The sequence below is a fragment of the Pelobates fuscus genome, chromosome 2, assembly GCF_036172605.1.
Source record: "Pelobates fuscus isolate aPelFus1 chromosome 2, aPelFus1.pri, whole genome shotgun sequence".
Lineage (NCBI taxonomy): Eukaryota > Metazoa > Chordata > Amphibia > Anura > Pelobatidae > Pelobates > Pelobates fuscus.
The window spans coordinates 54234671-54254144 of record NC_086318.1 but is presented as its reverse complement, the minus strand read 5'-3'; the positions used below and the strand labels follow the sequence as shown (position 1 = coordinate 54254144).

The window sequence follows — 19474 nt, the reverse complement described above, 5'->3', positions numbered from 1 at the left end:
CAACAATATTCCGGATTTTACCACTATTGTGGTTTGGAAGAAAATTGGTTAACAACCAACTCTGTGCGGTTTGGTGGTCCCAATGACCTGTTTAACAAATACAGCATGTTTACAATGGGAAACACATTAATAATTACATTGACTATCAGCTTGATTACAAACAAAACAAATCAAATATTTTCTGATGGTATGAAGGTTAATGTATCGGCATCCACTTGTCAATAATGCAGAATATTGGGAACTATGCTGTAATTACTTAGATTAAAAAAAAAAAAATCTATGTAGTTAAATGGTTTATGATTTGAATGTTTTAGAAAGAAAAATTGAAAACAAAATGGATCTATACATTAAGCTCGAAGGTGCTTGTATTTTGATTACAGAAGTTCTGACTGCAGTTTACAACGTTGTTATTTAACAACCTGTAATGTTTCTCTATGAATACTGCAGAGTAAATTCAGAGGGTTTATTTTTGTTGTTGCTGAAATCAGAGGATCTTGGTTTGATAGAGCAGGAAATGTAACCGTCCATTGCTGATTAGTAAACATATCCATCAGAACCAAGAAATCCACATTTCAGTATTCTTCTGTCAGTTGAAGAGGACAAGCAAATCATGATCACTCTACTGCTCATTATTATACAAAAAGAAGAAACAACGTGTCTTCCAGTTCCATAGCACACGTGCAACATACGGATTTAAATTCTGTTAGTCTACACAGACATTTAACTGTGTGTCTTTTCCATGATTTAAAAAGGTCATCTCTGTAAAGGACTTGATATTGTTTAAACCGAAGTTCAGAGGTATTTACTGCAATTGATAAAATAGTGTATCCAGGAAAGAGTCTGTGCAAAGCTCACTGCCCAAAGAAACAGATCTTCTACTTCTACTCGTCTGTAAAATAAAGAATGGAATGTTAGACATAGTATCATAGTAACATATAAAAGGAGTTATTCCCTAAAGTGAGTACTGGCAGGAAATTAAAGTAAATTAAAAAGTTAGATTAAAATAGCTGAATTGAAAACGCAATTGACTTGGAGAATTTTTCAAATTCAGTCTTTGAGGCTAAAATTTTTTTAAACTCGCTGAATATCGACAGGTTATATTTTGGTATAAAGTGAGTTGTGGTGCACTTACAGTTGCCATGCAGAATTCAATGTAAGAAAGAAGTGAAGAGTCTCAATGTGTTTTTTGTTTTACCAAAATTTAGCAACTCCAATGTCAACACACAATTCACTTTATTGAAATCTCCTGGAAGGCAGCTAAACCCCAGGTATCAAGGTATGACATATCGACTTCTGAAAATAACTTGTAGGGTGTTTTCCAAAACCCATTACCAGCAGATCACATCAAGAGAGTATGTTTTAAAGGGATATTCAAACTATGATAACCACTTACACTCCCTGTAGAGGTTATGGTGTAAAGAGGTACCCTAAAGCATTCATTCATCCTATTCATCACATTTGGTACAGTTTGCTACCAAACTGTACCAACTGTGATGAATAGGATGGTATGGCTAAGGCAGAGTATAACTTGACCTTAAACATGTCTCTAGTGAGGGCTAGAGACCAACATTCAGTGTTACACTGTTTGAAAATAGTTTAACATTAACGGTTCAGCAGGCACCAGAAGTCCTCCGGCATCATAAGTACTTCAATGGAACAAAGCGATTATTGTGCCTATAGTGTGCCTTTAAACAGTGCTAATTTGTTTATGTTCACTGCTTCCGTTGTGATCGCATAGATGACATGTAGCATTATCAATAATCAATATGCTTACCATGCATACTGAATTTAATATACAGGTTACTTGCAACATTTAATGTCCGACTCATTTAAATGTAGGCCTATCTATAGCTGCTCAAGTTAAAGAACAAGGACAAATCATGGTGCATAGTCTTTAAGGACAAAATTGTAAAGCAAATGAACATTATTGTTTCTTAAGGGGTTAAAGCCCAGACTTCAGCAGCTCTGTACAGATTTATGTGGTTCTTCATTTTTTTACCGTCGTCAATTAGAATTGGGTCTGGCTCCATTTTAAGGGTCTTCGTCAAGTGTTCGAAAGGTTTCTGGTTTGTGCTTTCCTGTTCCACTTCACATAAATACACATCGATGGGGCCCTTTCTACTCTTGATATGAATTTCTATGCATTCCTTTTAAAAAAAAAAAAAAATTAAATTGATTTTTTTTGGTGTGTGTGTTCAGGAACATAAGGTAGTAACATTTATTTTTTTAAAAAAACATGTACTTGCATGTTACCATATTTTGACCGTCTTTAAATATGGAAAGCTATAATTTTAACAATGCAATTAATTTTCTTTCGTTTAGTAGCAAGGAAGTGCCTCCTTACATTCTTCTTGTCCAACAATATTTTCAAAATAGATTTGAAAAACCCACAAGTCTAGTAAAACATTTTCCCCGCCATCTTCTTTTCCGGTCTTTCACAGTATCATACTAAAAACAGCATTGGAGCAATGTAAAACTACTGCCCCCTACTGGCTACATATATATAGACAAATTGAAAATGTAGGCTGCACTCACGGTCTTTTGATATCAATGGTGTTTTATTTCATCAAAAAAGCAGATCAACGTTTCGGTCCTCGCAGGGACCTTCCTCAGGATAAAGTAACACCATGTCACTTGATCCTGAGGAAGGTCCCTGCGAGGACCGAAACGTTGATCTGCTTTTTTGATTAAATAAAACACCATTGATATCAAAAGACAGTGAGTGCAGCCTACATTTTCAATTTGTCTATACAAATATCCCTAAAAGGACTGGCACCCGGCAAGCCTACTGGCAAAGTACAAGGAACTTTGTATTGTGTGCGCATATATATATTTATTTGCACCTAGTAACTGAAAAATAATATAGTTTGTAAAATGAGATTCCATATATTCCATTCCATATATTTACTTTTTTTGTCACATGACAAGTAGTATAAGGAAAATAAGATTAACTAGCAAATTTTGGTTAGATAAAAATCAAGAATGTGACCGCTTTTGGGTGATATCATATGCTTTATGTGAGCAGAATGCTAAAATGAAAGGAATGTATTAAAAAATCCTTAGGGAAATAAATGTAGAATAAGCAATGCAACACATGAGAGTGGATTAAATCCCACAAAAGTTACATGTGATGTTAGGCTGTCAATTGTTCCAGATATCGAAACACATAGACAGAACAGAGATGACGACAAACAAGTCGGTGATCTTTGAAGAGCGCGAAAATTGTATCGGCAGAACTGTATTACTAAAGCAGATTCATCAAAGTGCGTTCCGTGAGCAGCAGCCCGTTTTATCCTCGCACACGAGAACTTGGAAGAGGTATTTATTTTTATATGCTTTTATGGGTTGGAGTAAAATAAAAAAACTTTAATGCATGAAACATTATGTTCTGCGAATTCATATGTGATACTGAGCCCGTGCCTGAAAAGTCACTAACACATGAATATTAGAATGGATATCACAGCTCCCAGGACTGTGAGTGAAATTTCAATTGACTGATGACAGCATTGTTTTCTAAACAGAGTTGCACTATTATTTTAGTCTTTTATGTACCTTGAGATCATAGAGATGGCAAAAGTATATGAAAGCTATCAGAAAATGTTGATAATTATCCAATAACTGAATGTGATCAACCCCAGTGTTTGAGAAAATTGTGTCCAAAGAAATACCTACTTCATTCGGTGTTGGAACTTCTAATCTTGTTTCTTCAGGAGCTTTGACAGCCAAGACAATCTGTTCATGGTAGTCTTCAATTCTGTGGATATCTTGAAAAGACACATACGCAAATGTTTGACAGTTTAAGTTAAGGAGCATTAAGTTCTAAGTAGAATAAACGGTGTTATTTAATAGCAACTGGAATTTAAAATCAATGAAATAATAGAATTGTCCGAAATAAATAAAAACCTTAAATGTCTACAATTTTATAAAAGGCAATTGTTAGTACAAACTATCCACTGTTTCTGAATATGGAAATTCATATCTGTTGGAAAATATAAATATTCAGAAATTTATCAAAACAGCAGTACAAGGAATGCAAAAGATATTCATGAGCTAAAAAAAAAAAGAAAAAAAAGAAGAGATTTAAACAAAACAAAAAAAGGATATTTTTTGTTTGAACGGTCTTCTGCTAATTGAAATAACTGGTGTGCACAGTCCCGGATTAAATCATCCAAAGCTTCTTCCATGGCTGTGAGGTCGCTAATATCATTTCGAAGCCTCTGCTGCAAGGGTATCTCCGTTCCACTGTGATTGAAATCTGTTCCCCTGCAAATTAAATCCTAAATATCATATCGGTCAACAGAATATAGGCACAATCTACCCAAAAAAGAATATAAATATGGAACACCAATAACACAGAAACATATGCACTAAAGCACGGTTTGTAAAATGTTTTTCATTTTAAGAACTAGAGCCATGCACTTAGCAGAAAGGAGTGAAATTTATAGTCTGGGCCTCTTTGTGAAGCATTACCAAAACACAGATCACTTTATTAATGTACCTTTGAATGGACAGATGTGACCCAGGTTTGAATTCCAGCCACACTACCTTACCTGTAAGTGCCCTTGGGCAAAACACCAAACGATATACACCCATCTACTTTAAATTGTCATAGATCGTAACCTCATTTGAGCAGGGCCTTCTCCACCCTCAAATATTCCCTTTCTATAAATGTAAAGCACTTAAGTATATGGTGACACTATATAAATTATAATAACAATACAAATTGCTTTAGAATGCACTTACACCCACTGGACCAGGTTTTTAGACCTCTTTTGGATTAGCTGTATCCCGTCTAGCACATTAGTGATATCATATACTCGTCTTTTCCGCACCCCTAGAACTTTGGCAACCTCATTTAGATCCACAATTCCATCTGGGGCAGCCTTAATGATGTCCATGAATTTACGGGTCAAATAGAACAAAGACACATCAAATCTAGGTCTTGGCAACCTCAAAGACTCTGTAAAGTAGAGCAGCATAGAGACAAGTTAATGCACAACTAAGAACGAAGTGCAATGTTATGCAACAAAAGATGGAGACAAAAATAAATATCACTCTCACATCAGCGTTCAAAGACGTTTATCTTTCTAGACACATGTTGCTTCTAACAAGTGTGGGTACCCATTGCACCTCTTTAATGGCAATAGTTATTGGGGGTCTTGATACCAGTTGGAGAGTTCTGGTTTTCATAACTCTCAAATCACATATTTCTGACTATATGACTGATACAGCAAAATCATACAGGAGGACTTACTTTTCATCTTCATTTGAATTTCATCATTGGCAATGCTTGGCTTTCCCTACAAAAAGTAGAACGAAACACAAAAGTTAGAAATTGCATAACACAGTGAAGCGTGTATAGTGAGAAAATAATGCCATTTAGAGGTTCTGGAGACATAAATGTTGTGTGTGATCTTCCATTCAGCATTATTTAAAAATTTATATATACATATCCTGGCCTGCCAAAGATTAATGGGGTTCAGTTAGTATTTGAAACTGCAACTATTAATTCAGTCTTCCACCCCTTCCTAACTTGCTTGGAGAGGTGCTGGACAAGAGAGAGACAATATCTGTCTCTATCCCTATCCCCTCCACCAGCCTCTGAATACAAGGAAGGTATAATTCATTGAGGCAGTTACTGAGGCCTGAGATTATCACTCCCATCTATTCCGCGCAGAGCAGGAGAGTGCTACACTGTATCAGCCACATCTAAGCAATGCAGTTTTTGACATCATAAAAGGTGCACCATGTGAGTTGAAAACATGACTCGTCCAGTGATATAAAAGATCATGTAATATAGAAGAACAATACAACTATCATATCACTACAGAGAACTAGAACTAAGAAGGATGTAAAGTTATATAAAAATAGAAAGTGTTGCAATTGCAATTCACTATATATTTTATAGAGTTCTACAAAATGATACAAACCATAAAAACAATGCTTAGTAAAATACAATGAAGCATTCCAAATACAAAGAAAAGTATCATAGTATACACACAAAAAAGGAAATGGTGACATGTGCTCGAATCACAAGTAGGACAATAGCACACAGGTTATAATTATACAATATGAATCTCAGTATAGAAGAAGGTATCTAAACGCCACCTAGAGCATTAAGAGGAAATTGGTCCAGGGATATCAAACTTTGTCAAGCACTTTCTTCTAAGATAATGAGATATTTTTTCATAAGTATGAATAAAATTCAGTTTTTCCACCAACCACGAAAAAGATACAGCAGTAGTCTGTTTCCAATTAAAAAGCTATGAGGATATGGGCAGAGAGGAAAGATTCTTGGAATAACAATAGCATTTAAATGGTCAGATCAAATGAGATTTGAGATATGAGAAGATAAATAAAATCACTGTGTTACTAGCTACTAGATTGATTGAATTTTTTTTATTAAATTTGTATTTTATTAGTGTTTATACACTTAGTATACAGCTTTGTCAATATCAGAGAATGTTAATATCAAAATATACAAGACACGTTATGGGAATAGAGAATTTAAACATTATACGTGAATTGAGATTAAAGGAGATGGCTAACATTGCCTGTGGTAAGATGATCGGTAACATAACGTGCATACCAGAGATTCCAAAACGCGGGCTATAAAACTATATATAGTTGCCTGGATGTCATTGGTCCACTAAGGCCTTGTGGAAAGCCTGCATATGGTACCACCACCCAGTCCCTTAACAGGTCTTGAGCTGCCCTTTTCAGGATTTTTAGCCCTTGTTGGCGGTGTCTCTGGTGTTTCTTTTCTCTTTCTTGGTAGGGTCATCAGGCCAAAAGTACAAAAGAGCGTATTGCGTCTTCAGTGAAAGAGTGAGTGTTTCTGCACCGCGAGGGATCAGCGATATTTAATGGAATGGTCACGTAGACTCCTGGCAAACGGAGCAAACCATTTCCTTTTTTTTTGAGAAAGGTGAATGGAAGGTCACTCTAAAGCACTGCAGAATGCCCCTCAAAGTGCACTGTGCCCATTTCTCTGGAGCGAATCATTATGGCAGATCTCGCTGTTATGTGTCTAGTAACTACTATTATGTCTGTCTGCACCCGCAGGAGTGGTAGCGGGTTTGTGAATGAGGAACATGCTATGATACATGGCAGATCAGCATTCTCTCTGAGACCCATAGATGCTATCAACCTCTGCACAAACTGCAGCAATTCCTCCCCGCCCACCTCCTCAGGTATTCCTCTTAGGCATACATTTTGGCATTGGAGTCGAGTCTTTCTTTAGGACCACTGCCTGATTCAGCTGTCAGACCTGGTCTTTGAGGTATTCCCGCTGACTCTTAGTCTTCTGGAGTTGGGCGTCTTCAGAGGTTTCTCTCTCCTCCACTGCCTATACTCTAATTTTTTTTAATTTTTAGATTTCACCAATCTCTGCCTGAGTCTTCTGGAAGTCTGCTTTCCACACCTGACTCAGATCAACTAGCAGCCTTCTGATGTTGTCCTTTGTGGAGTGACAAGTGCTGCCAGGATCAGGTAAGCGACTAGGCTCCTCTTCCTCAGAGATCTCTGAGCTGTGTTGAGCCTCGGGCGCCATCTTGGAAGGCACCAGCAGGGTAGGCCTCTCAATGGAGAGCCTGATGTCCGGCTGTATGTTTGTCTCCAAGCGCGGGTGTCGTTTATGCTTACACCCCATGATATTCTCTATTGGAGGGGAGGGGGGGGGGGGGGGAGGGGGATGTGTGTGGTACCTGACAATGTATTATTTTAGACAAGCTTTTCAAATGATAAATTGACGAAGTATTACAAAGAAAAGGTCTTTGGTCAACTGGTATTCATCTGACTAACAAACATTGCTATTTCTCTATGTGATAATGTAACAAAATGATGTATGTTCCATTGATACTATATTATTATTTACCAAGTTACTGGATCTGTAACACTGGGACTACATCCTTTTTTTTCCCGGTCTATAATTCCAATAAAAAAAAAAAAAAAACATTTTTTAAAACATTGAAAGGAAAATATATACACTTTTTAGTAGTCTGCAACGTTTGCCTTCTTTGTACAGAAGATTCCCAAATATGAACGTGATTAAATCACATTATGCTCAGGTTTACTACTGAGAAAGGCCAGAGCTGGCTTAGAGCACTAGCTGGTCTAGTAAGAGCTCACATTTTCTTTATGTTTAGTAGCCCAATAAACTTTTTGGATTTCAAGTAACAGTTCATTAATGCAAATTTAATGATATTCTTGAGCTGAAAAGAAAGTTTTACATAAAAATATAGTATGCTTTATACCATTTCTATCAAATGGCCTTTAACATGTTCAACTCAAATATCCATGTAAAGTAATTCTACCATTGTGGATCTTTAGGTGGTATTTCTAGTCACAGCTAGAGTTGGGGCAGGTGTACGTTACTCCAGTAAAATGTAACGTATGCTAGCACATCAGCCTTTTATGCAGTTACCTTTTCCCCCCTTTAGTTCAGACTAGCATAATGTGTTAAACAATTAGCACAGAAGCAATTAATGATGTTTTGCATTGCGGATGGCTTCAGACAATAGACAAATTGAATGAAAGGAGCTCAGATACATCTTTACAACATAGCTTTGTTTACAGCAGATGTGCAGAACAAGGCTCTTCAAATGAAAGGACTTTGGGCAATGTGACCCGATTTATTAGATTAAATGCTTCGCTGGCAAGGACACTCACAGCAGCACCCCTGTGACGACTTTCACATTTCAAAAGTTAATAGACAGTAAAAGGAATCTGACAAACGCTTGAGAATTTTCATGAAGATAGAATCTTTATGAAAACTTCATTTAGACTGTTCAGGAATGTAATTGTTTTGCCAGTAGCAGAGCTTGAATTGGATTATCTCTGCCATTTCTCTCATTTACTTTTGCCATTTAGGCACTGAAATACAACTATTGCTAAACATCTCACAATGAGGTAGTTCAGATGGTCTCCTTGATGTTTACAGATCTATCTAATTATACCATTTCCCCACATCATTTTTTATAATATATATCACAGAACTTGCAAACTTTAATGGTCTTGGATCAATTCCAATGTGTTAAACAATCTCAGAGTAAAAAATAAATAAATAATAATTTTACTTCCAAGGCGGTATGCATACAATACTTGAAAAAGTCATGTGTGCAAGGAATTTTGAAGTGATTAAAAAAATAAAAAACAGAAATGGATAAATATACACACGTCCCAGGACATACTTGAAAACGAGAGAAACCTCAATGTATCCTTCCTGGTAAAATAGTTTATGAATAAATAAATGTGAACACATTTAAGAAAAACCAAAACAAAAACATAGCTAATTTTATTTTTATTTGGGAAAGCTATATTACTGAGGTAAACAGAATGATGCACGCAAGACACTCAATTAATAGCACTCTTCATTTGCCCACCCAAAATGACCGCTTCCATCTTCAGACTACCCAGCCAGTCAGGAAATGCACCCTGTTCAACATTAAGTGTTCCCTCCTATCCTAAAACAGTCTGGTCACAAATTACCTCTATTCACAACCAAGTTGCTCAGTCAGAAAGTGCCCATTCCCATCCTCACAGTGCCCAGCAGTCAGTAATTACCCGGCAATGAATACTAGAAAGGCAGGCAGTAAGTACCAGACAGGCAGTCAGTCATTAAGCGAATACCCGGCAGGCAATCAAGCAGTGTGTACCCGACCGGCAGTGCGTGCCCGGCAGTCAGGCAGTGAGTGCGTGCCCGGCAGTCAGTGAGTGAGTGCGTGCCCGGCAGTCAGTGAGTGAGTGCGTGCCCGGCAGTCAGTCAGTCAGTCAGTGCGTACCCGGCAGTCAGTCAGTCAGTCAGTGCGTACCCGGCAGTCAGTCAGTCAGTCAGTGTGTGCCCGGCAGTCAGTCAGTGTGTGCCCGGCAGTCAGTGTGTGCCCGGCAGTCAGTGTGTGCCCGGCAGTCAGTGTGTGCCCGGCAGTCAGTGTGTGCCCGGCAGTCAGTGTGTGCCCGGCAGTCAGTCAGTCAGTCAGTGTGTACCCGGCAGTCAGTCAGTCAGTCAGTGTGTACCCGGCAGTCAGTCAGTCAGTCAGCCAGTCAGTGTGTACCCGGCAGTCAGTCAGCCAGTCAGTGTGTACCCGGCAGTCAGTCAGCCAGTCAGTGTGTACCCGGCAGTCAGTCAGCCAGTCAGTGTGTACCCGGCAGTCAGTCAGCCAGTCAGTGTGTACCCGGCAGTCAGTCAGCCAGTCAGTGTGTACCCGGCAGTCAGTCAGCCAGTCAGTGTGTACCCGGCAGTCAGTCAGCCAGTCAGTGTGTACCCGGCAGTCAGTCAGCCAGTCAGTGTGTACCCGGCAGTCAGTCAGCCAGTCAGTGTGTACCCGGCAGTCAGTCAGCCAGTCAGTGTGTACCCGGCAGTCAGTCAGCCAGTCAGTGTGTACCCGGCAGTCAGTCAGCCAGTCAGTGTGTACCCGGCAGTCAGTCAGCCAGTCAGTGTGTACCCGGCAGTCAGTCAGTCAGTCAGTGTGTACCCGGCAGTCAGTCAGTCAGTCAGTGTGTACCCGGCAGTCAGTCAGCCAGTCAGTGTGTACCCGGCAGTCAGTCAGCCAGTCAGTGTGTACCCGGCAGTCAGTCAGCCAGTCAGTGTGTACCCGGCAGTCAGTCAGCCAGTCAGTGTGTACCCGGCAGTCAGTCAGCCAGTCAGTGTGTACCCGGCAGTCAGTCAGCCAGTCAGTGTGTACCCGGCAGTCAGTCAGCCAGTCAGTGTGTACCCGGCAGTCAGTCAGCCAGTCAGTGTGTACCCGGCAGTCAGTCAGTCAGTCAGTGTGTACCCGGCAGTCAGTCAGTCAGTGTGTACCCGGCAGTCAGTCAGTCAGTGTGTACCCGGCAGTCAGTCAGTCAGTCAGTGTGTACCCGGCAGTCAGTCAGTCAGTCAGTGTGTACCCGGCAGTCAGTCAGTCAGTCAGTGTGTACCCGGCAGTCAGTCAGTCAGTCAGTGTGTACCCGGCAGTCAGTGTGTACCCGGCAGTCAGTGTGTACCCGGCAGTCAGTGTGTACCCGGCAGTCAGTGTGTACCCGTCAGTCAGTCAGTGTGTACCCGTCAGTCAGTCAGTGTGTACCCGTCAGTCAGTCAGTGTGTACCCGTCAGTCAGTCAGTGTGTACCCGTCAGTCAGTCAGTGTGTACCCGTCAGTCAGTCAGTGTGTACCCGGCAGTCAGTCAGTCAGTGTGTACCCGGCAGTCAGTCAGTCAGTGTGTACCCGGCAGTCAGTCAGTCAGTGTGTACCCGGCAGTCAGTCAGTCAGTGTGTACCCGGCAGTCAGTCAGTCAGTGTGTACCCGGCAGTCAGTCAGTCAGTGTGTACCCGGCAGTCAGTCAGTCAGTGTGTACCCGGCAGTCAGTCAGTCAGTGTGTACCCGGCAGTCAGTGTGTACCCGGCAGTCAGTGTGTACCCGGCAGTCAGTGTGTACCCGGCAGTCAGTGTGTACCCGGCAGTCAGTGTGTACCCGGCAGTCAGTGTGTACCCGGCAGTCAGTGTGTACCCGGCAGTCAGGCAGTCAGTGTGTACCCGGCAGTCAGGCAGTCAGTGTGTACCCGGCAGTCAGGCAGTCAGTGTGTACCCGGCAGTCAGTGTGTACCCGGCAGTCAGGCAGTCTGTGATTCCGTATGATAGGGTATCCGCCCCCGCCCGGCTGTAAGGCCCACCCCTGGCTGCACACTGCCGCCATGTGGATCCAATGAGCTGACTGCTGGTGGTTCCTCCCCCTCCTGTGATCCCGTTGGGCCCCGCACCGGCTCCCGGCATGCTCCGCTCCCACTCACCGGCTCCGCTCCGTGCTCCTCCTCGCCCAGCTCCCCCAGGGCCTCGCTCTGCCCCTCCGGACTACAGGGCTCCGCCACAGACATGTTTACCGCACCCGGAAAGCCAGTCACATGACATCACTCCGGGACGGCCAGCAGCCAATCGCCGAGCTCGGCTTCCGGCGGCCGACACAAACAATCCCAGAATGCCGCGCTCCAGGCATGGTGTGATGCATACGCTAGAGACATAAGCTGTGGCGACATATTGCAGCGGCCATTTGTTCGGAGTCCTGTTTTGCTTGAGTGCCATAGATTTCATACCAGGCCGTATGTTTGAACTCTAGTGTGTAGAGCTGAAGTTATATTTCGCTCAGCCTGGCACTGTTACCACCCCCCCTTGAGTATGAGCATTTCATAAACAAAACATCTTTATTAACCCCTTCAGGACGGAGTCAATAGTACACGTTCTGATCAAAACAAAATGTAAACAAAAACTGGCATTTGCGCTATATGTCTGTTCACCCGTAGTTCCCCTCTTTCATATTAAATGCACCCACACTTATTATATATCATTTTATTCAGGGGAAACAGGGCTTTCATTTCATATCAAATATTTATATTTGAAACATAATTTATTATGAATAAAATAAAAAAACTGTGAGAAATTAAGATTTCTAAAAAAATTTGTAGACATTTTAGCTGTAAATGTCACAATACTGTTACCTTTCACTGCAAAAAAAAAAGCCCATATCTGGATTCAGCAAAGTCTCACAAGTACAACAGTACCCCCCATTAACAGTTTTCACTGTGTTTTGGAAAGTTAAAGGGTCAAATATAGCATGTTACATTTTTCAGTTTTTTCAAATTGAAATTTGCCAGGCTGGTTATGTTGCCTTTGAGACTGTGTGGTAGCCCAGGAATGAGAATTACCCCATGATGGCATACCATTTGCAAAAGTAGACAACTCAAGGTATTGCAAGTCAGGTATGTCCAGTCTTGTATAGTAGCCACTTAGTCACAAACACTGGCCAAAGTTAGCGTTCATATTTGTTTTTGTGTGAAAAAAAGCAAAAAAACTAATATTTGGCCAGTGTTCGTGACTAAGTGGCTACTAAAAATGACTGGACATACCCCATTTGCAATACCTTGGGTTGTCTACTTTTTCAAATGGTATGCCATCACTTTTATTAAATATATCATCGTTGTAATACAATTTATCATTTTGAAACACTAATATTTGTCTCCCGAGTAAAACAGTAACCCCCATGTACAGGTTTTATGGTGTCTTGGAAAGTTACAGGGTTAAATATAGCGCGTGCAAATTTAATTCTCTGCACTTGCTGTCTGGGTTGTCAGGCACGTCAATCAAATTTTAATTAATTAAATCACATATTATGTTAAAATATTACTTACGCATACACGTAGAATTTTTATATATATACATATATATGTATTTAAATTCCCGTGTATACTTATGTAGTTATTTATGTAATTATATATATTTATCTATATATAAATATTTGGAGTTCTTTGTATTTTATATATAGATAGATATATATAGAATGTCATTCTAAGTGTATTTTGTTACCAATATATATGTATTAATAACAAAATACAGTTAGAATGAGATTACATATGTATATATAATTTATTAAAACATTTTTAAAAATATTTTATTTATTTATTTTATTATTTTATTTATTTACTATTGTAATTATACATATATATATAAACATAAAATATACATAGATGTATTATATATAATATATATATCTTATATATATGTAACGTCATTCTAAGTGTATTTTAAGATTAATATAGGTACTTATATTAACATTAAAATTCCTTACGTGTCACCAGGCCCGGACTGGCCATCGGGCACACCGGGCAAATGCCCGGTGGGCCGCGGTGGCCATGGGCCGAGGCCGGCAGGGGAAGTCCCAGGATCTCCCCTGCCGGTCTATGCAGGGCCGGCACTATCCGAGCGCCGGCCCGCTGTGTGCCATGAAGGGCCGGTGGGGAGATCAAAGATCTCCCTCACCGGCCCACTTGAATAGATCTGCGGCTGGGGAGGGAGGGAGAGGACCCGGCGGAGCTCTATCTTGCAGCTCCGCTGGGTTCCTCTCGCGAGATCCGGCGCGTTGCCATGGCAACGACCGGATCTCGCGAGCGTGAACTCTAGCCTCGCAGGCTGGAGTTCACTCACCCACTGGACCACCAGGGATGGTGTGCGAGCGCCGGTCCCCCCTCCAAGATATGCCGGTCCCCCCCCTCCCAGGCTAAAGGTAAGAGGGGGGGGGGGGGGGGACATTATAACTGCTATTATAACATTATAACTATTATTTTTTTTTTTACCCCCCAAACATACACACACAAAATCCCTTCTAATATTCACACACATCAGTCTCAACCCATCACACCCAGCGCACTCACACCCAGCGCACTCACACCCAGCGCTCTCACACCCAGCGCTCTCACACCCAGCGCTCTCACACCCAGCGCTCTCACACCCAGCGCTCTCACACCCAGCACTCTCACACCCAGCACACCCAGCACTCTAATACCCCATCACACACAGCACTCTAATACCCCATCACACACAGCACTCTCTCACCCCATCACACACAGCACTCTCTCACCCCATCACACACAGCACTCTCACACCCATCACACACAGCACTCTCATACCCCATCACACACAGCACTCTAATACCCCATCACACACAGCACTCTCTCACCCCATCACACACAGCACTCTCTCACCCCATCACACACAGCACTCTCTCACCCCATCACACACAGCACTCTCACACCCCATCACACACAGCACTCTCACACCCATCACACACAGCACTCTCACACCCCATCGCACACAGCACTCTCGCACACAGCACTCTCACACACAGCACTCTCACACACAGCACTCACAGCACTCTCACACCCATCACACACAGCACTCTCACACCCATCACACACAGCACTCTCACACCCATCACACACAGCACTCTCATACCCCATCACACACAGCACTCTCATACCCCATCACACACAGCACTCTCATACCCCATCACACACAGCACTCTCTCACCCCATCACACACAGCACTCTCTCACCCCATCACACACAGCACTCTCTCACCCCATCACACACAGCACTCTCTCACCCCATCACACACAGCACTCTCTCACCCCATCACACACAGCACTCTCACACCCATCACTCTCACACCCATCACACCCAGCACTCTCACACCCATCACACCCAGCACTCTCACACCCATCACACCCAGCACTCTCACACCCATCACACCCAGCACTCTCACACCCAGCACCCTTACACACATCATACACAGCACCCATCACACACATCATACACAGCACCCATCACACACATCATAAACAGCACCCTCACACACAGCACCCACACACACATCACACACAGCACCCCTCAAACACAGCATTCATCGCACACACATACTGCACCCTTCACATACACACTACATCCCTCACAGACACCCACTGCACCAAACACACACACAGGGGGCGGGGCCGGGCCGCCGGGCCGACCAGACGCCATCTACATGAGCTCCGGCGTTGCTCAGAGCAAAAATGCTCAAAATACAGTTCCGAGGCACCCTAACGCCGGGTAACCTGTCAGCAGAGGAAGAGGAACTACCCCGGCTATCGTTGGAGGCCGACGGGACGACATACCGTAAACAGGGTGAGCTAGAGAGGCCATGCCAGGCCTACACGCGGCTGAACACCCGACCCGCCCGCAGTCAGCACCTGCGGCACAATGCCACAGCCCCGAGACATCAGCACGGGGGACAGAACTGCCTAATGTGGGCTATCCCGGCCACATGGCGGTGACCGGCGCCTCAGGGGGAGTTCCCACATGGGGCGCATGATGGCCGCCTATACTGGCAATAAGCTGTATGAAGAACAGCAAGCCAGCAGGAGTGGAATCTGGAGGAGAAACCGGAGATATCCTGGGGAGACACGCAGACCCTGAACTAGCAGGGACAGCTTACCACTGGCAATACAGCCCGCAGACAGCATGGGCGAGATGGCCCTACAACCAACACGAGGAACATCACCTGCACCTGCATAGAGCCACTTCAGCATACCACATCACATCCTGAGGGACACAGCAGAATTAAGCACAGGGGACTGACGTGGAAGGCTCGTGCAGACCCGGAGGATGCCGGACACTAGATGGACGATCCGCGCGGTCCACAGGCTGGCTAGAGCAGTGAGTACCCCAGTCTCTGGGTATGGGGGGTCCCCGGAGAAACATGTCCCCACTGCCGCGAGCCCTGTGAGGCGGGAGTGCGCTACCCACCCGGCGGACCGGTGGCCGGGGGGGCGGAGTACCAGCCTTAAGCGTGCGGCCAGCACTGGGAGAGACTTGGGGATACTCGTGTCAGGGGGAACAACGCGACGCTGGGGAGGTGCAGGGGGCAGGAGAGCTGCGGACTTTGTGGTGGGGTCCAATCACTGCCCCTGAGTGCCCACGGTGCCGCGGAGGACCCGGCCGGTGAACTGGGGCCAGCGCGGGGAGGACGGCGAAGGTTCGGCGACCTGAGGGCTGCACAATAGCAGAGACATGGCTTTAACCTGGCTTCATCCCGCCACTTTAACCCCGTATGTCATGGTATTGCTTTGGATATGCTGTACCTCAGTAGCCATAGCAGCAGAGCAGCATATACCTTCTGAGAAGCAGAGTATCTATGGTTATATGGAGTACATGAACGAGCAGCAGTTATACAAATACTCACCCACGTCTCTTGTAATCGCTCACGACAATCCCGAATCTAGTGAAGAAGCAGGACTCTCCCTGTAAAAGGGAACCTTTCACAGTCTGCTGGATAAGCTCAGTGGTTCAACTGCTTAAAATTTAGACCCTGCTCCGCAAGGGCCTACCATGTTAATGTTCCTTCGTACATGAGCTCATATACACGGGACATGATCTTTAATATGTGTACGTTTAAGTTAAGGCCACACTGCTAATAGCTAAGCTTTATTATAGCCTCATGCTACCAGATGGAGGCACCGCTTTTACCATAAAGGGATTTACAGTTCTCCCGTTTGAAACAGCAATCACCTGTTTATATATTCCTTCACTTACTTTGCATATTATTATCAGCTCAGCTTTTATTATGTTCCTACATTTGATGTTCATCTCTCCTGCGTAGATTGTTGTCCCAGGCCTACGCCATAGTTCGCTGGCCGTGACCTACCACAGCCTTGTGATGCTTCTACGACACATATACTTAGATATATTAAGTCAGGTCGCCGTACATTAACTGACATGATAGACGTGCTTATGCACGGGTGACAACTGGCCTAGGACAAGTGTTTACACCGCGCTCATGCAACCATGCTACTAGATATAAAAAGAGCTTTTGAGCCAGGCGCAATATTATCAGGCGCAGTACTGACATAAAGTAGGTGTTATCTGAAACAAAAAAAAACTTGGGAAGTTTCTATACTCTTGATTTACTTATTTGCATGTTTATTAAATTACATATGTGGCTACACACGCTGAAAGCGCCATCACACACGTAGTTAGACATGGGTATTGCCCAAATGACTAATAAGCCAGTAAAATGCATTAATATACATGTCTAATGCCTTTGATATACCATATGATGCAAAGTCAATGTACATCCAAATTATTCTTTTGCTTGATTACTCCGATTTATATGCCTCTGCGCAGGCAACCATTTGTTATTTTCAGATTCATAAAAAGTCTGCTCACGCCTTTTTATTTGCGACATCAATAAACATATTTAAAACAAACACACACACAATACTTCTGAATATATATATACACACACACACACACACACACACATACTGCACTCCTAAACACATTACGTCCCAGACACACACTAGATCCCTTACCCAACTCTGGATTATAAACGCACACTAGATCCATTTATACACTCTGAATCCTTATATACACACACTCACTAGATCTCCTACACATTCTGGGTCCTTCAAACACACACTAGACTCCTGTATACACACACACTGTGCCATCTACACACACACACTTCATTCCTAAAATACACACTCTGGATCCCTTATAAACACACTAGATTCATTGTAAACAAACACATACTACACCCTAAAACACACACTCTCTACAACCCCTACAAACACTACATCACCTATATACACACACACTTACTACATCCCCTATACACACATTCTCTACAGCCCCTAGCCATATATGCATTACATTACACCAAATACACAACACTACTAAAACCGACCTTGTTACACAATACCACACCACAATCAGCTCACTCTACACACACGCAATACCACAAGCAGGCTCCAAACACATGCACAATACTCTTTCCTGGCCCTTTTGTCTCCTGGTATCCATTTATAGAGACACCAGAGACAAATTGCAAGGAAACACAGTGCAAGCATGTTATTAAATTTGCTTGCGCTGTGCAGAACAAATACAGGGCTTTTTTCTCATGCTAGAGCTCTTTAGCAGAGCTCTGCACATGGTCTGCCCTGGAAGAGTATTGAACCAACATGCTCACTTTGAGAGGGGGCGTGTTTGTCATTGGTGATGACGAAACACACCCTCTCTGCCCCGCCCCCTTCTCAGTGGGCCGCTGTGATAAAAAAATGCCCGGGCCGAATTTTTCTCCCAGTCCGGCCCTGCGTGTCACGTTACATATATATAAGATCGCGGCGGAGGTAAGTACCGCGGATATCCAGGGGCTGCAAGCCGTTACGGCGTTCTATGCTGCCGCAACGGCTTTAAAGCCCATTTAATGCAGGACGGCATAGAACGCCGTAATGGCGTTAAGAGGTTAAATACACTGAGTCAAAAGATAAACAATCAACGAAACAGAGTATAAATCCTAGAGAAAGTAGTTACCAAGAAAATTAAACAACCTACATTGTTACTACTTAAAAGAGAATTATAATTTAAAAAAAAAAAAAGTTTCATGCTAGCAGCTATGGAAAAACAGATACAAAAAAATCTGTTGTGTATCTATAGTGCTCTTGATATAGAGTAACTCAGTGATAGTATACACCCTGTTCCAAATTATTATGCAAATTCTATTTAAGTGTCACAAAGATTAAATATTTTGTTTTTTAGTTTTTTTTTTTTTTTTTTTTTTTTTTAGACAATCTTAGTTTTTATTTCAAGTTTGAAACGTAACAATGACATCAGTAGTGTTAACAGATTCAACAGGTAGTTAGAGTATTCGAGGTTGTCTCGGTAGGCATAACATTCTTCGCGAAATCAGTATTGCGATTTAACAGTAAAACATGTGAACAAATCCTATCTATTATGCATTCGTGTATAAATAACTATGTCTTAGGAGTACAGATGAACCTGGGTCGCCTCCGCGGCCACCTTCGTTTGTCGTGCTACGGGAGCACCTTCGCGCTGAAGACTAGTGTGGACTAACCTCCCCTTTCTCTTCAGTCATCCATCCCTTCCCACCCATCCTTCATATTCTTTAGCTCGTTACTGCTTATCCTTAAGTCTTGCCTAACTATGCGTCAGGAAGCGGGTTAAGGTCGGTAGGTCCCTACATGTATGCTTGGTTTTATTAGGGTGACTGCCAGTGGTTACTCTACGGTCGGGGTCCTCGTGAGGTGTCCGCCGTCTTTGTTTGTGTGCGGTCTACGTCTTGTGTTATGGGGATCCGGTGCGGCAGAGTCTATCTCCACAAAGTCTGGGTCTTTGTGGCG

At 43.0% G+C, this 19474-nt stretch overlaps 1 protein-coding gene across 1 annotated transcript; it reads right to left on the bottom strand.

Moving 5' to 3' along the window:
* Positions 1-798: 798 nt before the first annotated feature.
* E2F6 (E2F transcription factor 6) lies at positions 799-11904 on the bottom strand. The gene is made up of 7 exons (XM_063440873.1): positions 11763-11904; positions 5255-5300; positions 4744-4960; positions 4105-4263; positions 3673-3787; positions 2000-2147; positions 799-889 (listed from the first exon to the last, which is right to left on the bottom strand). The coding sequence occupies exons 1-7, from the start codon at positions 11844-11846 to the stop codon at positions 882-884; spliced, it is 777 nt and encodes a 258-aa protein (XP_063296943.1). The 5' UTR covers positions 11847-11904; the 3' UTR covers positions 799-881.
* Positions 11905-19474: the final 7570 nt, after the last annotated feature.